Source organism: Meriones unguiculatus, chromosome 1 (genome assembly GCF_030254825.1).
Source record: "Meriones unguiculatus strain TT.TT164.6M chromosome 1, Bangor_MerUng_6.1, whole genome shotgun sequence".
Classification (NCBI taxonomy): Eukaryota; Metazoa; Chordata; class Mammalia; order Rodentia; family Muridae; genus Meriones; species Meriones unguiculatus.
Window position 1 is genome coordinate 172,633,523 of NC_083349.1, and position 22,673 is coordinate 172,656,195.

Here is a 22,673-nt window from a genome sequence, read left to right on the forward strand (position 1 = left end):
CATGTGTGCATACATACAATTCATAAACAAACAAATAAATAAATGTGAATTGCTTATTTTGTTTTGTTTTGAGACAGGGTCTCACTATGTAGCCCTGCCTAAACTGCCCCTTACCTTACAGACCAGGCTGGTCTTGAACTTAAAGAGATCCGCCTGCCTTGTCTTCCCAGTGCTAGGATTCGAGCTGTACATCGAGATTTCCAACAAATGTAGTTCTTTCAAAGTTCCTTGGTAGGAGGATAGCACAAAGTGAAGACGCTGTATTTGTTATCTTTCTCACTACTGTGACCAAAAAAACCTGGCAAAAGCAACTTAAAGAAAGAAGGTTTATTCTAGCTCAAAGTTGAGGGTTAGGGTTCACTGAGGTGGGAAAGGCAAGTCAGCTGGAGCTCGAGGCTGCTGGTGTTGGATCTCATCTACCCAGCAGTTTCCCCTGTGGCTGGAGACAAGAACGGATGTCACAGAGCATGCGTCTGAAATGCAAGCAAATCTACAAACCCAGGGATGGAGGAATGGGTTATAAAAATGGAAGATGAGTATAGGCTTAGCCCAAAGGAAACCGCTCCTTGGGAGCACTCTTTGCACCCCTTCTGCTACTTCTCCAGGGGTGGTGATTGACTCAATAGGGGCCACACAGAAGATGGTTTCGTTTTAGGAAATACATCTTTCCACCCCGCTTGTTGTTTTTTTTTTTTTCCCCACTTTCGGCCACCTGCCTACTCAAGGGGCTGTCAGCCAGCCACCCAATGGTCTCCATCACACCTGTGCTCAGATGAGCTCCAGAGAGCTTGCTTGGGAAGGAGATGCAGGCTCACATCCCCCAGGCCCTCACTCACTGTGGTACACACTGTCTTCTCCACTCTATCACATTGCATCATTCCTGTCAAACTTAGGGGGCCAGAGTCTCTACCGTATTCCATGCTATGTCATAGCCACCTGCGCTCACCTTATCTACAAATGACATCTCTTCTAGCCCTGGGGCAGAAGGCTGGATCAAGGATCTCAGCAAAGGACTCTGCACAGACCTGCTATCTGTGCCACTCCCATTCAGCCCAGATAGCAACAGGTCTGCCTGTATAGACCGTTCGAACATCTGTAAAAGGGGCAGCAGAGAGATGATTAAAAAAAACAGACACAGCAGGTGGGGGAGGTGATTGGGGAGGGAGAAGAGAAAAGGCCTTGTTGCCAGGCAATCAGGCCCGCTCAAGGCCTCTCCAGGCTGTTTGCATATCAATGAGCAGCCCATATTTAGCACCAGAGTTGGGACACCCACACCCATACACACACACACACACACACACACACACACACACACTGCCTTGCTTTCAGACTGCCCATTTCTAAGGGCTCGTCTGGTTTTCTTCTGCTCACCAGAGGCCCTGGGAGGGTTGGAGAGATCAGCCACCCACACCTGGAAAACTGCCCCAAGAGTGCACTCAGCGCCCCCACAGTCCACACTCAGGCCAGACCTGAGAAACCAGAGTGACAAATGCCAGCTCAGTGACCTCGGGAATGGATCAGTGGAGTCGGGTGCACAAACAGGAAGCAGCACCGGGGGCCGGTTCTGTTCACACAGTCACCAAGAGCCTCACACAGTCACTGAGCCCGTGAGAAAGCTCCTTAGACGAAGTTAGTTTGCAGAAGCCTGTGAACACCCACACACAGAGGTGGGTCCATGCATGCAGGGGAGAGGCAGGAGTACACTCCTGGAGAATCGTGCTCCACACACTTATTCCTGCTGTCGATGCAAAAACCACAGCTTTCGTCTTAAAGGGAATAAGAGATAGTTTATTTTGGAGCCATTTTGAGCACACACGGCCCAGGAACACAGATTTAGGTTACTCAATATTCCACGTACCTACATAAAAGAAGTTTCGAAACGTTTTTATAGTTTTACAGAATAAAGAAATTCATAAATCCAGGCAAGTTTAAAATACATTGGTGGGTACATCAGAGAGGCTGATAAAACGGGAGATGAGGGAAGCTTTTTGATAGGCCCAAGATGCTGTCTGAGCTTTGGGGTTGGTGGAAGCTAGTGATCTGCTAAGTGAATAGAGTCCCAAAAAATGTATCGATTGGTCTTGGGTTATTAGTTCTGATACAGAGGTGGGCAAAGAATGGCTGTTCCGGAGGACTGAAACAAGCCCAAGAGAAGCAATTCACCATACTGAAATTGTAATCAGTCAATCAGTCTCTGCAGACAGTTGATTTTCAGGAGTTTTGTTCACAATACCTATATACTGTATACGTGCCCAGTGCCTGGCCTCTATCTGTGTACCAACATGGGCTAAATCACTATAGATGCCGTCATCTATATTGGGTTGCCATCATCCATAAACTAGGGGTCTGGAGGCTGATGCCATGTTAGTACCCACCAAGCTCCAAGGAGGTAGTGAGTGAGTCAAGAAATTAGTGACACCATTATTATCTGTTCCCACACCCCAACCCCAGAGCTGTTTGCATGCTGGTGACTCACTGCCTGAGGTGTGTCCCCCAAAGACAAACTCAGTGAGAAGAAGAGAGGAGAGAGAGGAGGTTCACAGGGATGAGAGGCAGAGAGGCAGGTTTCTGACAGACTCAGCAAATGACAGGATGTCCCATTTGCAAGCCACCTTCAAGGCCACCAAGTGTCAAGGCTTCCTTTGACAGAGGAGACTTACAGAAGAGGAACAAAGGGAAAGATTAAAGAGGGAAAGAGAGCATCGGGCAAGACGGAACTGGATGCATCTATTCATCATTCAAAAGACAACACTCAAGATAGTTGGTGGGAAGGAACCACACTTAATCAAGGATCAGCTTGGGCTGGAGAGATGGCTCAGAGGTTAAGAGCACTGGCTGCTCTTCCAGAGGTCCCGAGTTCAATTCCCAGCAACCACATGGTGGCTGATAACAATCTATAGTGAGATCTGGTGCCCTCTTCTGGTGTGGAGGCACACATACAGGCAGAATGCTGTATAAATAATAAAAATAAATAAATTTTAAATCAAGAGTTAGCTCTAAAAACACCGAGGGGACTGTCATCCCCAGAACATCCTAGGAAGCACAAGTATATGACAGGAGATGGAAAGGAGATATAGTTGGACAATGGGCAAAAACACTATGCACAGAGCAGGGTCCTCAGAACCGGCCTGAACATTCTGGTTCTTCAGTCAAAAATCTTAATTTCCTACAATGTAAACCTCATAGCAGTTTTCTTGCTTTGCCAGAGCTGATGTACATGACCAGAATAAGAAGGTTAGTACCCATTCTGATGACTTCTAAAGATCACCAGATGTTCTGGGTTCTATCCGTTAAAGAAACATCTTAATCATTTAGGCGCATTTTCCTTTGGCATTTCAGGTACAAAGAAAAGGGAGAGGGAGCAGAAAGGAACTTTGTCAAGAACCATTTCCAACAGATCCACCAAGATACACCTGTAGCCACCTTGCACCTCTGCAGGCTTAGAGCTTCCGGCCTCCCTCCCCGAAGTCAGCCCCCAGCTGTGTCGGCAGATCTGCCTGAGAGGGCAGCAGACACGCTGCTGTGGGGCAGGTACACAATGGGCCTTCTACAGGGCAGTTCACTACTGGGGCACTCGCCTTCTCCTCATTTTCCTTTTTGTTTAATGAACACATCTTCCTTTTTCTCTAATTAGGTGGAACAAACAACTTGAACCAGAATTTTTATTTCCCAGAAAAGCACCCGCCTGGACACAGTAAATATGTCATTAATCATCATTCCGAGGCGGAGGAGCACGCTGGGCTGGGGAGGAGGAAAAGCAGTCAGAGGGCCTAATTAGAGCTAGGCCTCCCTGCTCCCCCTCTTAGCCCCACCCTCACAGCCCCACTCCCATCACCAACTTCAGAGCCAACATCCACCACCACCACCATCAGTTGGAAGGGTTCTTGGCTGAGTCAAACTTATGTAAATGTCCCTTGTTAGCACCTCAGAAAAGGAAAGGAAAGGACATGGTAGAACAATACCCACCCTCTCCCCTCCCCTTTGCTTCCCTCCTCCCCTCATTCTACCCGGAGGTCTTATTTTCATCCAGGAAATTGTTCTTATTATCGCTTAGCTATTTATAGAGGTGGTGAGGTCTACTGAGCAGCCCCAAGCCAGGGTGCCGGCTGCAGCTCCCTCCACACACTGGCTTTGCTTTAGAGCTAAATTATATTTCCTCTAACCCTATTCTGAGATCTCCACTTGTGCCTCTTGCCCAGAGGGTGACCTGCAAACTGGAGGCTACTAAGAATGGCCACTCGGACTGCCAGAACAGGCCACATCCCTCTCACTAGCCCCTCTGCCATGGTTAGAAACAACGCCCCTCCTGCCAGGACAGAAAGTGCTGGAAGGTTTCAAGCCACAGAGCCTGAATCTTGCCAGGTTTCCATTACAGGAGAAAGTGCAGCGCTGCTCCTCTGCTCCGTCTTACTCTAGAATGCTGCAGATGGGCTTGACCTACAATAGGAATCACTTATCCAGGTTCTATTCATCCCAGAGGGCCCCGAGGTTGGCCCCAAGCTAAGAAGGACCATGCTGAGCTGAGGACCTGGAGATCTGGTGGCCTATGAGCTTCTGTCAACTACCTTAGTAACTGGCTTTTGTGGGACTTGGTCACTGTGCTGCCTGCCACCTGTAACACAGGTGCCTATCAGAGTTTGTCCCTTATTCTTAAGACTCCCAGCTGCGCTCAGTAAGTTCACTTTGAACTCAGCATTGCCTTGCAAAGTACAGAAAATGCTACTTCCTTGCAGCCACTCTGGGAATGTGATACAAAGCTATTGTTATTTTATGAGAGCTTTTACCTGGCTCCAGTCCAGGTAAAACAAGACTGCATCCGGCCACCCCTTTCCCAGTAGGATGTAAAGTTCCTTCCATAGAGGGGAAGCCTTTGAGCCTGAACCAACTCCAATCTCATCTGCTTGGCCCTTTGCCTACCCTCCATCCCCTAAGTGTGTCTATCTTAAAAGGGCTCCAGACTGATGGAGAAGTGTCTGCAAAGAAGGACAGACAAGGGGGTGGCAGTAAAACTGAGGAACTAGTTACGGGTTAGTGACTGGATCCAGGAAGGAAAAGCAAAGACCCATGGCTTGTGCTCATTTCTTGATGCATCCACAGCAGACAGCATGGCACCACAACTTGGTGCTTAAAGCAGTGTTGGAGATGCTGGGCAGTGGTGGTGCCCGACATTAATCCTGCAGAGGCAGGAGGAATCCTGTGAGTTCAAGGCCAGCTTGGTCTAGAGAGTGAGTTCCAGAACAGCTAGGGCTACAAAGAGAACCCTGTTTAAATAATGAAAGAAAGAAAGAAAGAAAGAAAGAAAGAAAGAAAGAAAGAAAGAAAGAAAGAAAGAAAGAAAGAAAGCATTTTTGCATTGTAGAAACTAACAACTCTGAAGCCGCCAAGGTGCTGCCCAGGCTGTATGGCCTCAGCTATGCAAAGGTCTACCATGTCTGTTCTAGCTCCTGGCAGCTCCCAGTGTCCCTTGGTTTGTAGCAGGAGCATCCTAATCTCTGTCTTCATCACTTCAGAGGCTGCCTTCACTTCCTGTTGTCTCCTTCGAAGGAAAGGGCACTTCCTGAAACCAGGATGGTCTCCTCTACAAACGAATCCCTGTTCTAGAACTGGGGTAGACACAAAAGTGGGGGGTGGGAGGGATCAACCCTTCACAGAAGTGCTACCTTCTACTGTTAACTTGAGCATGAGTTTGGGAAAGTTTCGCTGTCTTGACGAACCCTGCCAGTGTCCTGCCCGGTCTAAAGGAAAGCGCTGGCATTAGCCGTGCTGGGCTGTAGTGGAAGCTCTACTGAGATCAGGAAGGTGCAAAGGCTCACATAGGAAAACAACCCACGGTGGGTGCACGCAGGCTGCTAACAGCCCTATCTGTGCCGGTCCCTAACTCAGTGCTCCTAACCGTGTCACCCTTCCACAGACTTGTGTCTGCTGCAGCCTCTTCCCTTGCTTGCTGCAGATCCACCAGGACTCTGCTTGTTGCAGAACCACCGACACCAGGGGCGGAACCGATGCTGGTTAACTTTTAGAGAGGCCCTCCCCAAGAGCTGGCTTCCATTAAGTTAAGCCAGGATTCTGCTAAGCTTTTGGCTTGCAAGGCCAGGCTGTTTTCACACACTGTGGCAACCTCTCTTGGTCCTTCCCCCTTCTGCAGCAGCTCCTCTCTCTTCTCTGAGCTGTGGTCTGTCTTTCTGGGGCTACCTCAGCTCAGTAACATAAGGCCTTCTATCCCTTCACCACCTCTCTCTCCAGACCCTGCTTCGAGATGGCAAGCGTGAGAGCATTGTCAGCACCCTCTTCATCTCCCCAGGAGACGTAGAAAACGGACAGAGTATTGTGTGCCGAGCCACCAACAAAGCCATCCCGGGAGGAAAGGAGACCTCAGTCACCATAGACATCCAGCGTGAGTACCAACCGGTCATGTTGTGTTTGGCCTGGCTAAGTCCAGGCTTGGAACAAGCCCCCATGTGAGTGTATATGCATGTGTATAGGCATACTCACACACCTGTGCGTGTGTAAAAAGGCCAGGAGGGGGTATGGAGTGTCCTCTTCTCTCAGCTTCTCCTCCTTCTTCATGGTGACCGGGTCGAATGTTTTCTCTGCTGGGCTGGAAGCCATTAACCCCCAACGGTCCTGCTGTCCCCCTTGAAGCTGGAATTATAGGTGTGTGAGGATGCCAGCCTGTTGTGGGTGCTAGGATTCAAAACCTCATCCTCACGATTGCACAGCGAGCGCTTTTAACTACTGAGCCATCTCTCCAGGCCCCTAATACTGATGGATTTAAAAACACTTTCTAACAGCCCTGGCTTATTTGGGGCTTCTGGGTTCTACACAGCCCTCCAGAGTTAAGGGGTCCAGCGGGAACTGTCTTAGGGATTTCAGAGCCTGTTTTGACAGCCAGAGGGCAGAAGTTCGCTCTCAGCACCACAAATCCTAACTGACACCCTTTAAAGTGCAGAAAGAAGAAGAGGCATTTGTTATATTTGTTAAGTATTGGGTAGGGTCAAAGCACTCTGGCAAAACAACAGCATTTAGGGGAAGGCTCTACTTGCACTGTGTGGCCACTTGCTACTAACAATGCCCCTGCCCCACCACCACGGTGCTTCTTCCGTTCCTCACTCGGTGAAAGTGGGAACCACACAGTTCTTACCAAACCTAGGGCTGGGGAGTTAAAAGAGGCTGGAGAGCGTGGTGGCTCACACCTTTAATACCAGCTCTCAGGAGGCAGAGGTAGGTGGATCTCGGTGAGTTTGAGGCCAGCCTGGTCTACAGAGTGAGCTCCAGGACAGCCGGGGCTCCACAGAGAAACCCTGTCCCAAACAAACAAATAAACAAACACACACATGCACAAAAAGGCTGGAGAGAAGCAACTAGGGCAACGCTCCTCCATCCAGGGCCCTGTTCCCACCCTGGGACTTAGCACCACCCAACAAGCAGGTGAGCAAAGCCCAGCTCTGGAAAGGAAGTAAGACGCTCGTTTGGCATGTGTTTCAACATTCAGAATGGATCCATTACCGCGAAGTGGGTGGCTCTAGACTTGTCACTTCTCTCTGATCATTCAGATTTCTTGCTGATTTGCCGATGACATCCAAGGACTCTTCCTATTCTAGGAGCAATCAAAGCTGAGGGCTCTCTCATAGACACAAGCCAAATCTGGGGGAAATGAGGGTAGGAGACAATGCTTATCTAAGTCCCCTGCTTCCTGGCTGCCATTTGTGGCACTGTGGCACTCCTGCTCTGCCCCCTAGCCCCACTCAGTCAGAAGGCTATGTCAGCTAGAGTCCCACATAAACATAACTGATACTCCAGGACAGAAGTCAGGACCTTGATAGAGAAGGATGGGGAACAAACAGCATTTCTGCTCCAGACCACTATCCTTTGCCCCAAGAAAACCTAGTGACAAGAATGTCTTCGGAGTAGCATCCCATGTACATTCAAATACATCCTTCCTCCAAACAGAGGGCTGGTTGACCTGGATACATAGTTAACAGGGCTGTACCGAAAAGGATGCAGGAATGAGGCCAGCATGAGGCTTAGACTCAGGCTTCAGGTTTCACAGCTGGGATCCTTCCAAAATAGTGCAGAATAGTGGTCGGGGTCCAACATTCTCCGTAGTTTGAATTCTGGCATTGCCAGTTACTCACTGGCCTCACTAGTGAGTTTGTTTGGGCCTTAGTTTCCTCATCAGTACATGAAGGGAACCATGCCTACCTCTTAAGGTCGCAGTTAGGATTAAATTACATCATTCATGTCAGCCCCTAGCACCATGCATGCCACATTTTGATTAAAGTGTATGTTGTGATTGAAATCCATTGTGACAGGTGTGTGGTAACGCCGCCCCCAGATGTAATCACAGCTGTATCTATTTGACCCAATATTCCATCTCCCCTAGCTGGGAGGTGTTTATGAAAAGCTAGCAAGAAAAGGCCCAGGCCTACTGCATGCCTCTTTTCTCCTCCTCCTTTTTCTCCTCCTCTTCCTCCTCTTCCTCCTTCTCTCCCTCCTCCCCCTTTCTTCTCATATTCCCTTGCTCATTCAGTAAGCATCCAGCTGTGTGCAGTGGACACCACAAGCTGGATCAAGCTGCCTTTGCAATCCTGCTCATTTTCTCAGTCAACCAAGAAGTCTCCAAACTCAGCAAAAAGCACATTTGTTGTTTGTTTCCCTTGGTCTTTATATGTTACCCAACGGAAGACAAAGCCCCCAGATTGAGTAATGGGGGGAAAGCATAGCCCCCCCACCCAAGCATCACCACATCTGGACTCTGTGTCCAGCTGCCAAGTTTCAGATGGATGTACTATAAAATCACTGAGTCATGAAGTTTCTCTCTGCACCCCCAACACTTCCCCTGAAAATGCACATGTGCACATACACACACACACACACACACACACACACACACACACGCACAGGTTGCTGATGGAAACACTAACAGACTCTCAGCTGTAACATCTGTTCAATGTGATCTCAGTTCCACCCTCCTGCAAGTTATGCATCTCAAGTGGGATTAAAATCATGTTTAATAGTTGGGTATGACATAAACTATTTATACCTCTGGAACTTGGCAGACTCCTAGAAACTCACATCCTGCACATCCTAAGGAGAGGAATGGAAACAGAGACATGGCAACCCCGGGGCCTGGGGATAGAGATGCAAATGAAACTGACTGGAGTGGAACCCCATGGGTCTATCCTCCTAAGGCCCTAGGGACCAAGCGTGTTGCAAAGCATGAGGGAAGCAAAAGAGACTGGTAACAGGGATTTAAGTGAAAATTCTGCAAGTGAGGACCCAAGAAGGGCCCTCCAGCAGGTATGCGCTCCATCCTCTTGCTTCCCAAGGACTCATCACTTTTTGAAGAACACTAGGTGAAGGATGACCCTTCTTATATTTCCCCCCTGAGCTCCATAATGAAAATCTTAACCTGTCACCACCATATCAGACAAGCGTTGGATTGAGATTATCTATCACCCACTGGGACTGGATTTCACAATTGGAGGCTAGCAAGGCACGGCGGAGGGGGGGGGTGGTCCGACAGCAATTAGCAAACTCCTTGGGACAAACCTCTTTATGAGAAGGGATGCTCAGCTTGGCCACCCTGCCCAGGACAGTGAGAGTCCTGAGTCAGCCTTGCCTCAGAAGCTGCTAAGAAGCCACTGGGAAGATGCTGTAGGACTTGCAGCAAGAGGCACTACGAGTCTCCAAAGTGGAAGGAGAGTTCTCATGGTGGTCCCTTGCCACAGACACCTCAGTGAGGCATTGAATCTTGCTTTGAAAATCAAAATTGAGGTGAATGAAATGCCTACCTGTACTACTCAGCTTCCTATCATTAGAGCAAAAACCTGAGACAGGAAAAAAAAAATTATTTCTGTTCACAAATTGAGATGATCTGCTTCCCGATCAGGTGGTGCCATTGCTTTGGATGTGGTAAAATAGCCCCTCATGTGGGGGGGGGGGGTGTGCTGGAGCAGAGGCAGTTGCTTGAGGGCCAGGGAACATAGGAAAAGAGAGTGGAATCCCACAAGACCTCAACTAGGCCTCCCTCTGCTCCCTCCCCTCTCAAAGTTTCCAATTCCCCTTCAATAACGTGTCTCTGAAGGCCGGGTCATTAACCTGTGAGCTTCAGGGTGGGAGGAGGCTTAAGTTCCCCACTACAGCACCCCAAGGTTTCCTGGAACCCCAAATACAAAGGTACACAGGCCAGCTGCTCCTCTACCAGATGGGCCACCTGCTTGCAGTCTCCTTTGGGGAAGTAGGAGACAACATACAGAGAATAGACCCTCAAGCACAGGTTGCCACCTGCTGCTCAGAAATGGCTTCTTTGCTGGCAGCTGCAGATATCGGCCCAACTCCACCCCTGTGCCTCGACCAGCACCCAACCTGAACAGCAGCTAACAGAAGAGATCCAGCAGACAAAGGTCTCAATCCCCAAGCTCAGTCCACAGCTCTGACCTGGTTCTCAGGGTCCTCCTATAATTTTGAACCAGGAGCCCAGAGCACCAGGGTAGAGTCACTTCCTGGGGTGTCCCTCACAGATACCCTACACAGCTTCTGAGAAACTGGCTTCTCACTTCATTTTTCTGAGAATGGACTGAACCCACAAAAAGTTCTTGTGACCATCCCCACCATTCACCACCAGGTACTGACTGGCCCGGGAGGTGAAGAAGCCCAGGGTTCTACTGAGGCCACGAGGACTTAGCACCTTTTAATGCAGCCTGGAACTGCACTCTAGCCATGCCTTCAAGTTTCCACTAGCCCCATCATTCTCCCCGTGTCTCTCTGTGTGTCTCTGTGTCTGTCTCTGTCTCTGTCTCTGTCTCTGTCTCTCTGTGTCTCTGTATCTCTGTAGCTCTTTCTCTGTCTCTCTCTCCCTCCCTCCCTTCTGTCCTCCACTCCACCCCCATTTTCCTGCCATCTTCTTTGTTTCGTGTGCTCTTTCTCTCCAATGCCCTATCATTTTCCATGTGTTAGCTCTCCCTGGCTTTCCTGATTTCAGTGCAATCTGGGTGTGTGTGTGTGCACAACTCCCTGTCATTCTTTATCCCTCTTCCTACCCCATCTCTAGTTTCTCCGCTTCTTTCCCTTCTGCAATCCTGAGTGGGTGTGTTTGTGTGCCTTTCTGTCTCCCTCATTCTTCCGCATCTCTGCAGCTGTCTCTGCTTCTCTGGGTTCTCTGTCCTTCCCTGTAGTCATCACTTCTGTCTCCCCCAGTTGGCCATGCCCACTCCAAACCCTTCCATGTGGGTCTCTCTGTGTGGCTCCCCATCGCCCACTTTCCATCTCCTCTACCTCAAACCATTTAGCACTTCAGAGTATGGCTTCTTATCACATCAGATGAGAAAACAAGCCGCCCCAGCTCGGGATGCTGAGGGCCTGGTGACACCAGTCAGTACTCAGCAGAGATGATTGCGCTGATGAAAGGGTGTAAATGCCACTTTCGAGCTACCAGAGGCCCCACAACCTTTACATGGAGATAATAAACAGACATTTCACAGACAGAAAGCTCGTACAGTGGGCTGAGTGCCCTCCCCACAAGTGGAGTGGAAGTTGAAGCTACACTGCACACATCCAGGGCCTGGGAAGCCAATACATCAGAGACAGATGCTCATTTCAGTTTAGACCCTGGGTCACGCAGGGACCTGCACCCAGCACCTGGGGCTACCTAAAGCAGCCACTTCCAAAAAGCAAAGTCGCCTTTTGCCTGAGGCCTCTCTCACTTAACCAGGGAGCCCATCACCAAGGTACCTGGGTGGTGGCATCCCCGGCTCTGCCCGTCCATGCCTTCCTGCCCTATTCTTCCCCCAGACTGTTTGTGACTCTCTTCTCCCTGCAGATCCCCCGCTTGTCAACTTGTCGGTCGAACCACAGCCGGTATTGGAGGACAACACCGTCACGTTCCACTGCTCTGCAAAGGCCAACCCAGCTGTCACCCAGTACAGGTGAGCACCACTGCTGTGAAGACAGCTTGGTCTAGGGCTCCCCCCGCCACGCTTGTCATGTGGGATGTCACACAGGGCCCCAGTACTGCTTCACAGCAGGTGCCCAAATAGCCCTCTCCTCCCACCCCCGGCCGGCCACCACACGCAGATCCACCTACTAGCCAAGCAAACCCTCTCCTTCCTTCAAGCTCGCACGCACCTCCTCTGCCAAGGAGCCAGGGGTGCCCCTCCTCTTTCAATGGCTTGTTTATTCCATATTTTCTGAAACAACAGAGCAAAGCTCAGACAAATGTTGAAACTGCTGGCAGAATGAGTAAGTCAGCATACTTAGCGCTGTGTAGCTGGCCAGAGCCCTAAGGGCACCTGGAATCCTGCAGAGCCACCACCTCACCCTGTGTCCTCATCCACAAAACTGATAAAGGCATCACTGTTTTTCACATGCTTGTCTCCGCCTTCTGACCGAGTTTCTTGGAGGCAAGAGCTGCAATTTAGTCACTTATGGCTCTCAGCATGCAGTGTGTCACATGGCATAAACTAGGCATTCGTTACATGTATCTGATCAAATAAGCCTTCAGGGCTGCTCCTCTGGGCACCTGTCTGCCTGTGCATAAGAGATTCACATTCACACAGCATTCCAAAAACTAAGTGACCTCAAAGGTGTCCAAGTACAGGTGCACGATGCTCACTCCTTTAGACGATTTGCAGAGATTCCCACGACCCTAACTTCCCACCAGCCCAGGCTTGATGGCAGAGCCCAGGACATCACTTCCACTATGGATACGAGCTATTACACTGCAGCTTCTGCGAGTGGCAAGAATGCTAATGGTCCCAGACAAGGAAAGCAATGACTAGGGATATGGAGGAGAGGGAAGACATGAGGCATGAGGCTGAGCAGTCCCAGCAGGTGGAAGAAAGGGCAATGGGCCACAGAGAAAGCCACGGCAGGCTCAGGGTGGACAGAGTGAACCGTGCTGGCTCCCTGTAGTGTGGCTAATAGAGCAGCAATGGGGCCAGAAATCAGGAGGACCCACAGCCTCTCTATCCATCCCTCCTGAGTTAACCCTTGCCACAATGGAAGCAAGAAGATCAGAGGATCTCTGACAGTCACCTCCCACTCCCAGAGATCCTATGGTCCAGTCAGGTCCAGAGGCTGGTTTGACCAGAGTCTGGCACTATCCATAAGTGACAGAAGACGCAAAAGGAACTAAAAATGGTGCCTGTCTCTGAACTTCTAACTGCACCCGCCAACCCTATGCTTTTCTCCTATCTGCTCCCAGCTGTCAGCTCAGGGTCCCTAGACAGGTATGCTGTTCCCAGGAGACACTTCAAATGCCAGCTACTTTCTCATCCATAAGTATCCCCCACCAGACAGGCAGATAGCCTGTCCATTGGCCATCACAGCAATCCCCAAAATGCCTATGGATCCCGAGAGACACTGAGACACTCAACTCCCCATTTCCATGGCGCTGCCAGACTCCCTCTTAGCTGAGGGCCTAGTGATCAGTTGGGCAGAAAGCAAGGAAGCATGCCCAGAGAGTCAGCAGCCTTCACCCAAAAGGCCTGAAGCCTTCCACCTATCTGCCTTCCGGCCTCAGGAGGGAATCCAGCTGCTGGGCCTCACTCAGAGACGCAAAACAGCAAGAATAAGGAACAAGTGTGAGCCCAGGCAGGGATGCCATCATTCTGAAGCACGTGTGATCAAACATAGTGAACTAGCAAATCTAGGTGAAGAAAAGATGGCAGCTAGTGGAAATTATTAAATTTAATAAAATTAATAACTAAATTATTAAATTATTTCCTTTCTTTTTGAAATTTGTATTTCGTCAAGCTAATGTTATAATACATGAACACAGAGCATGCAATTTCCCTAGATCGTTGGGTTCTAGGGGATTCCCTCCCTTCCTCTAATACTCTGATGCATTCTGAATCCCGCATAAGAAGAGGAAAAGGAGTGGTTGGGCCCCCTGCAGATGATCACTCTTCTTATTTACTACGGCTTCATAGGGCCTTCTGATTAGCTGCAGGTTCTATGGTTGTGGCAGCACCACCCTGGGCTTGCTGTAGGCCTCAAAGGGCCTTACGAGCTCTTCTGGCCCCCAAGGAAAAGGTGGGAAACTGAGCTGAGCTGCAAAGGCAAAAAGAGGTTTTGGGCTCCTGTTCAGCCCCTTCCCTCCAACATGGTTTTGCCAGCATCCCACACACATTTCCCACGTAGCACTAGGACCCAGGAGAAAGTGCCTTAAACAAATCTATAACATAAGTACATTGATTTTTCTCAAATGACGTTGACAAGATTACAGAGCTCTTTGCCTCTACCATTCGCTCATCTTGATTGCTTCCTCCCCGGTCCACCTAAGAGGCTGTATCTCTAAAATTAGACATGTATCCTCTCTCAACCCTACCCGGAGACCGGCCCTGACTGGGCATGGAAGTCACTTCACTGCCTGCAGGAACCCAGGGCATGGGTTCATGGACCAGGCTTAAGCACAACAGGAAGTGCTCCAGGCTTTATTCGATGAGAACTTTGGCAAATATGGGATAAAAGAGCACAATCGTCTAGATGAAGCGTGCAGGGCTGTTTGACACTCCGACCGGCAGCTGTGACATGTTGGGTCTCTTGATTCTGTGATATAAATAATTAATCCTCTTACATTTGTTCAGACCAAATTAGACATTGATTGAAAAGGCTTTAAGCTGAAGCAGTTCAAGGAGGATCTGGGAGAGATGGTGGGGATGAGGTGGTGGGGACCAGGGAGAGGAGGCAGAGCCACAAACTGGGGCGGGAGCAGAGTATGTGGGGTATAAGAAGGAGGCTGCTTTTTGGTTCTGGGACCCTGTGGCCCAAGACTGGAATGAGATATTCTCAGCTTGTGTGCTTCCAGAGGGGCTTTCAGAGAGCTGTTTGATGTGTAAAGGGAGTAAGGAGGGGAAAGACTGGTCAGTCAGCACATGAGCTCTTCAGGAGTTGGGGGATGGGGAGCCACCGTTCCTGGGTTCAGACTTCTAAATCCAATCCTATAGCCAATCTCTCCTCCTCCCATGACCCTGAAACAGGACAGAGCATCCTTTCTGCCTTTTCTCCCTTTGAGGCCCACCATGAGCTGATTTAGATCTCTTCTGAGGCAGAAAAGTTTCCATGGCAAGCTGTATCCTAATTCTTTCCCTTCCCACTGTCTCCTTCGGGTGAAAAGAAAGGCCAACCTGGCCTAGATGGTGTAACCACAGACCCTGGAATCATGCGTTACAGCCCTGCAGGGCCCCAGGAGTTTTGACACTCTGATCCTGGGGAGAATGGCCCTGCCTAAGCTCCCCAGTGAGGGTCCCAAGAAGAGAGGAAAGAAGCTCCCATCTTCTTCATGGGCAAACACCCCGCCTATGTAAGCCAGCACCCCTGGGCACAGACACAGGCCCATCCCCAGCTATGTGTTATAAGCATACTAGAAAAGGTGTAGCTGGCCCTCTCCCCACCCTCCTCTCAGCTATCAGCTCCTCAGCAGCCTCTCCACAGCGTCCCACCACTTATAAGCTCTCCCTTCAACAGGGTAGAAGGAGTACAGACTGGGCACTGATCCCCAGCTGTGTGTCTGGAACGGAATTAATCCACCTCAGGCAGGGGCCGTGCCTGACTATTAAGTCTGGTCATTAAATTAAAGTTAGGAATTGAAACGACTCATGAATAACTCATAATGGTTTGTTGGGAAGCTCCTTAAGCTCTCGGGGAGCTATGGTTTGCTCTGTTGTTAAACTATAATTGTTATTATTAATCGTGTTCTTAATAGTCACTCGATATTAATTCGAGATAACAACCACATGGCGCCAGTCTAGGTGTGCCTTGGGATGGAGAGGAGTGGCCATCTCTCTCTAGGGCCTAGGCAAGCCACACTGAGACAAGGGCTGGTAGAGAGAGGAAGAAGACAGAACCAGTGTCACCGAGAAAGGGCCAGGAGCAGAGGAAAGAAGGGAAGAGAAAAAGCAGGTGGTCAGAGGGAGTGGCAAGTTCATGGAACAGCAGTGGAGCCCTGAGGCCTCCCCCCCAGACAGGCTGAATATTCCTAGGAGCCTGCTTCAAAGTTCTGTCTTCAAAGAGTGAATGGTATACACAGTAGGTTTAGGCCAAGGAGCTGTAAACGTTTTCCCCATAGGGATATATAATCTACATCTACACAAGCACAAAAGCCTACACATGCATACTCACACATGCAATCCCTCATAGGCACACATATACACACATGCACATACACTTGAAGGCATACAACCCTCACACACAGAAATAAAAGCATACACACATGCACTCATACTCACACACATGCAAATCCTCACGTTCACTCATATACATAAGTGTACATGCGCATTTATTCACCTGCACTCATGTCCAGATGTGGATATACACTCACATATACTTACACACATGCAAACCCCACATGTGGACACACAAACACATATTCACACTTATAGGTATGTAACTTCCCCATGTACACATGCACACAAGTACATACTCGAAAATACATACAGGCAAAACTTCATGTGCACATTCTCACACTTACAGGTGCACACACATGTACAAACATACGTACATACACATATTCAAACATGCACACATACAAACCCTCTCATGTACACACATACACACACACATGCATAGGTACATAGGCATATACTCACTTGCACATCCTCATGTACACATATATACATATAGGCATACATGGATATGTTCATGTGAAAACCCTCATGAGCATATGTGCATACTTTATGTGCTCTTTTGCACATGAACACACACACACACACACACACACACACACACACCTTTGTGCCCTAAGCAGTCACCTGGTGGCTGGTCCGACATGGTGATCAGATCTAAGATCAAGCAAAGCCTGATGCTTTTCAGTCTCTTTCTTCCAATATGGCACTGACCAGCTCATGAGAGAAATCTACCCAGTGGATCCCCACCCAGCCAGAGGGTGGCAGGGAACAGGAGGAACCTGTGCTGGGGCAGGAGGAAGGCCAGAGCTAGGAGAGTTGCTGAGTGAGAGCATAATGTAGGGGTTTCATAACACCAGCCCTCATCTCCTGACCTTGTCTGGAAACCAAACTTTATCTGTGTGTAGGGGGGTACACACACTCATGTGTGTAACATACATGCATGAATAGGGCATGCATCATTAGCCCTCATCTCTGATGTCTTGTACTCAGCCTCCCTCCTTTTCCTACATGGCCCAGGACAGGGCCTAGAAGAAAGCCCAGAGCAGTACGGCAGTGCTGTCTGCTGACTGGGAGTTGGATTAACAAATGACCTGGCCACCGTGGAATGGCCAGCCAGGTAACTCTCCTCCCAAATAATGTGTCAAGTGCCTCTGACTGCTTGATGACCATAGCTCAAAGACGATACCTGCATGATCACCTTGTGGGTGCAAGCTCATCCCCTTCTTTTCTTGAGGAATGAGTATGTCAAGCTTCCCACGGGATGCCTGCCCCCGCTAGACCTCTGGCCTCCATTGCAGGTGGGCCAAACGGGGTCACATCATCAAAGAGGCATCTGGGGAGCTGTATCGGACCACCGTGGACTACACATACTTCTCAGAGCCTGTGTCCTGTGAAGTGACCAATGCCCTGGGCAGCACCAACCTCAGCCGCACAGTGGACGTTTACTGTGAGTGTGGGGACTCGGGGTGCCCTGGGCGGCAAGCAGTGGTGGGCAGGGTCTGGCTGAGACTGTGGCTACACTCATCACACACAGCACAGTGTCCATTTTGTGTTTACAGCGCCTCCTAGTTATGGCGCTCTCACTTAGATCTCTCACTGCCCAGTGAGGCAGCACCAGCTCAGAGTACAGTGGCTAGTTACCGTGGACTGGGAGGGCCGGCCAGCAGGAACCAAGAGCCAGCACGGCTGTTCTAGTGCCCTTGTATCTCAATCACCTCCCTAGGGCCCTACCTCCTAACATACCCACGCCACAAGTTTTCAACATATAAATCTGAGGATGACACAATCGTGCAGTCCTTAAGTATATCTTATTATCCCTATTACCAAAACGAGGAAGATGGACACTCAACGGCACACAGTGAATACATGTCAGGGTGAGAGCTGAGGCAAGGCAATAACTAAATCCATCACCTATACCCACACTCCACTGTCCCACTGAAGGGACTCGTAGACAGGGCTACATAGTGAGCTCAAGGCCAGCCTGAGATGCATATCCCAAGCACAGATATCCAACTACCTCACATACTGCCCATTAGTTTTGAAAGCACTTTCATCAACTTGATTCGCTGACTCTTTTGTCCCACAGAGTCAGTAGACGTACTGTCTTACCTGCTACGTCTTGTAACTAGTCTCTGTCTCCCAGTTCCAGAGTTCAGGCTTTGTCTCCTCAAAGAGGTGCTTCAAGGCTCTCCTGGGCAGCTCTCTGAATACACCAGCTACTCTATGGAACAATGCTTGGTCTACAGCCAGTGTTTTGGAATAGGGCAGAATAGGGCTCGTACATACTGAGCAGAGGTGTCAGAAGTGGGCCAGGAGCTGGTCTACTGCCAGAAGGCTAAGGAGGGAATCTGAGGTGTGGAAGACACCCTTGAAGGGCGGGCCAGGTCATTTCAAGCCATGATCCCAAGTGCCCATGATTTCTGTAGCAGGAGGTTCCCTCAACTTGCTGAAGCCAGATGCGACAAGGCCAAAAAAGAAAGGGATGATAGCTAAATGGATGTAGAAATTGGCCTAAGTGCCTTTGTCCTGTGGCTGGGACCACCTACTCTACAGACTCCAGAAAGATCAAATCTGGAGAAGAGGGCTCTCTCCCATCCTCACTTCCAGAGTCCCACTCCCTTACCTCAGGTTAGAAAATTGAAACTTAAGGGAGTGGGCTGAAGTGGGTTGAGGTGGCTAAGTGGGTGAAAAGAAGAAGAGAACAAGGAGGCTCCCCAGAGCTTGCCAACCCTCCTGAACCCATCTCCTCTTTTCTCCTCATCACAGTTGGTCCCCGAATGACCTCAGAGCCTCAGTCCTTGCTGGTAGATCTGGGCTCAGATGCCGTCTTCAGCTGTGCGTGGATCGGCAACCCGTCTCTGACCATCGTGTGGATGAAAAGGGGGTCCGGTGTGGTGAGTCTTCAGTCCAGGCTCCAGGATTTATGGCAGAAAATGGGGCATAGATAGTGGAGCAGACAGGAGGGTTGGGGGGCAGTTAATCTCTGTAAAAAGCCAGGGGACCCAGAAAGAAGAGTGGGGTAATGGAGACCTGCCTGTACACATGTCACTTTGAACACACTATGCCCAGTGCAGTTTGCCCTAGCACTAGAAAGACTTCTAAACTCCCCCCACCCCGGATAAATTTACCCTTAGTCACTGGGTAATGGTGGCACATACTTTTAATCCCAGTACTTGGGAGGCAGAGGCAGGCAGATCCCTATGAGTTGGAGGCCAGCCTGGTCTACAGACCAAGTTCCATGACAGCCAAGGCTACAAAAAGAAATCCCATCTCGGGGGTTAGGTAGGGGACCTCGCGATTAATCTTAGCACTGTGCTTTGAGGACTGGCAGAAGCACTTCCTTTCGGTAGTCTATTATTTCCTCACACCTACAGCACTGTTTCAGGTGGTGTCATCGCCCTCCTTTGATGGATGAGCCTCTGAGATAGTCAGCAACTGACCCATACCATGCAGGTAGTTCATGCTGGAGCCAGAAATAGCTAGTGTCCAAGATAAGGTCATATCATCACCTCCAGCTATCTCCCAAGGGGATACTAAAAATGACTCAGAAAACCTGAATTCAAGAACCCTCCACATTCAGTTGTGGGGTAAATTTGCCCATGGGCAGCTGGGAGGTCACAGGAGGGTAGCATCCCTCTCTTCGTATGAAGAAGCCCTTGGAGTCCCACACTCCTGCCACCTCCATGCTCTATGCCCACAGGCCTGTATCTGGAAGGGGGTCTTCCACATGTATGTGGGTCTCCTCTCAAAGTCTAATGGCACTATCTGTCTCTTATCTCTCACTTCACCTGGGTGTTTACAGAGATGCTAGAGTCTGTGTCAGAAATCTACCCCCAGCAGAGGAAGCCTTTCCTTACTCTTTGTGTCTGATCCTCCTCCCTCCCCCTAGGTGCTGAGCAATGAAAAGACCCTGACCCTCAAATCTGTCCGCCAAGAGGATGCTGGGAAGTACGTGTGCCGGGCTGTGGTGCCCCGGGTTGGAGCTGGGGAGCGAGAGGTGACCTTGACTGTCAACGGTAAGGGCTCCAAAGAAACACCACAATGGAAGTGGGAAATGGGAAGGAAGGAAGAGATACAAGGCATCTTGGTACCAGGTATTGTCCCCAAAGGGGAGGTCACTGACACTAGGCACTGTTGCTCCTCTCTGTCTATAGACAGTATTCTATCTGTCTAAGGAGGTAAAGGCAAGCTGTTAAGTTTGTGGACACTCTCCTTCTTCTCAATACCTTCAAAATCATTTCAGTCAAGGAGTGTGGTAGGTGACGAGTTTTATCCTCACCAAGAAAAAGAGGTCAGAGGTCCCAGGGTGACCATATTCCTTTCTCTACTTTTTGACCCACATGACAAGGCCCATGGAGAGATTAAGGACACCCCTCTCACTCCTCATGATCTGCCACTTCCCATTGCATTACAGAGAGACACACCACAGTCTCCAGGGACCAAGCCTACAGGGTCTCCCTGAGGTCACGGAGCATGTCTTACCCACAGCGAATGTCACCACAGCAGGAAAGTGTGCTCATAGCAGAAGTTCATTGACAGATGTGTCTGTGAAACACTGAGGGGTTGGGGGGTATCAGACCAGACCTGGATGCTGGAATGGAGGTGGCAATAAAGAAGCTAGAACCTGCTCAGGCCAGACTTAAGAAGACAGGCAGCAAGACAGACGTTGTAAGGTTCCTGAAGTGCACACCTGGTTATGCTCAGGAATCAGGGCTGCCAGTTTATAGGAGAAATGCAAAGGCCTAAGCCCCACCTCCACCACCATGCACTGCTGTGTGCTGGTGACTGAAGTCTGCCTCAAATCAGAGACCCGAGCTTCAGGCCCTCGTGTGAGGCTTTAGGGTCCTGGCCGGAGAGCAAGGTGTGAGCCAAGTCCTGGAAATGAGTCAAAGTGACTATATGCAGGAAGCTCATCTATTCTCCTCGTTTGCTCGACTACCACGACCAGCTTCATGCCTCCTCAGCACCCCTCCGCTGTCCCCATTACTCAGCTCCTGCTCAGTAGTTCCTCTCCTCCTGTCCTGGGAGGGGCAACTGCTGCAGAGAAATGGTCAGTCTACTCAGTCTACCCAGACCCCAGAGCATTCACACATCACCCTTCCCAGGCAGAACCCAGACTCCCAGGGCCTCCTGCCTTTCCTGTGTGTCCCCAGGATGCCACCAATAAATTGGCACTGCAGGGCTAAAAATAACAGCATCTGATCGCGCCTCAGTATATCCATGGCAACACAGGCTGCAGCCTTTTCCTGCCGAGCCAGTGTCTGACACTCCACTCAGTACGCCAGGCCACAGTGAAATCGGCAGCCCTCCCCACTGCCCTCTCTGGGGAGGGCGCTGAGGAGTCAACATGCTGTGCTTATTGTCAGCTGTGACCTGAAGGCTAGGGACCCTCAGACACACACATGTTCATCAGCGTTCCCAAGCCTGGAGCTATTAACTGAGCATCGCTGTGTCTAGGGGAAAGGAGTATGTGAGGAGAAGGCTGGCATTTTTACTGTTGCTTTAAGACATGCAGGCATTTCCTGATGGGAACTTTAAAAGACTTTTTGGGGAAATAATTCTTCCTTTTCTCCTGGGAAACACACGCACCTCAAAAGGACCCACATTCTAGCCTAGGTTCTGGCATCCAGCCAACATTTATTCTGTCCATTTTTTTTTTCTTTTTCTCAGCCTGCATGTCTTTCCTAGGTTCCTAGGAGAACAACCAAAGGGATCGACAGGAGGAAGGAAACTGTCCCCTTGTTTATTTTGTGCTAGTCACAGTGAGACTGAGGCCTGGACAAAATGACCCAAAGGGAGGAACCTGCCAACTTCTGCTAGGGAGCTTGTCTGTCCTGCCTGCAATTGGAGAACAAGTGGAGGGGTAGTGAGGCTGGTAGACAGGGACCTGGGTGTCTAGGATGCAGCCATCTCCCACCACTCCTCCTGTGAGTGGCAGCCAGTCCAGTGGCCTTGGAACATGAATTGGCACTGCTATGAGTGGAGCTGGCTCAGGAGGGTATCAGGAAGAAGGGAGAGATGGGGTACCAATTACCCGTTGGTTTCCTTTATCCTAGTTTTTTTTCTTTCTTTCTTTCTTTCAAGAAGCCCATAAGCGCATGTATTTTTTGACAGCTTTTAGAGCCCTGTGAACCCCTTGGGGGATTCCTAGTTCCTGAGAAATGAAAGGAAAATATTTTTATGGTATCATCACTTCTTAGTTCAGCTGCAAAGCAAAGCATCCTCCATGTTTCACAGAATGTAGAGCCACTGTGGCTTGGGGCCAAGGGCTTCTTAGAGGTGGGGAACTCTAAGGAGGAAAGCAAGATTCAGCCCATCTTTAAAGCCTTCTGAGGGCAAAGCTCTTACCTTGAGGTCACCCATGTCCTGTGCACTAGAGCTATCTCTATTCTGAACTCAGAAGCCAACTCTCCCAATACCTGTTTTCCCCATGGCCAAGAACTACTCATAGAAATGCAAATCTATTTTAATTAAGGTGGTTAATAAACAGCAATTATGTTTGCAGCAATTTTTGTTTTGTTCCCAGCATAATTTTGCCTCTTCTCA

At 49.7% G+C, this 22,673-nt stretch overlaps 1 protein-coding gene across 6 annotated transcripts in view; it reads left to right on the forward strand.

Moving 5' to 3' along the window:
- Positions 1-22,673, forward strand: part of Kirrel3 (kirre like nephrin family adhesion molecule 3) — a 553,630-nt gene that overhangs the window by 508,551 nt on the left and 22,406 nt on the right. For all 6 annotated transcript variants that reach the window (XM_060371465.1, XM_060371462.1, XM_060371477.1 and 3 more), the window contains 5 exons: positions 6,244-6,394; positions 11,822-11,927; positions 17,426-17,574; positions 18,894-19,021; positions 20,017-20,143. In XM_060371465.1, coding sequence (XP_060227448.1) covers positions 6,244-6,394; positions 11,822-11,927; positions 17,426-17,574; positions 18,894-19,021; positions 20,017-20,143 — 661 coding nt within the window. The remainder of the gene's footprint in view (positions 1-6,243; positions 6,395-11,821; positions 11,928-17,425; positions 17,575-18,893; positions 19,022-20,016; positions 20,144-22,673) is intronic.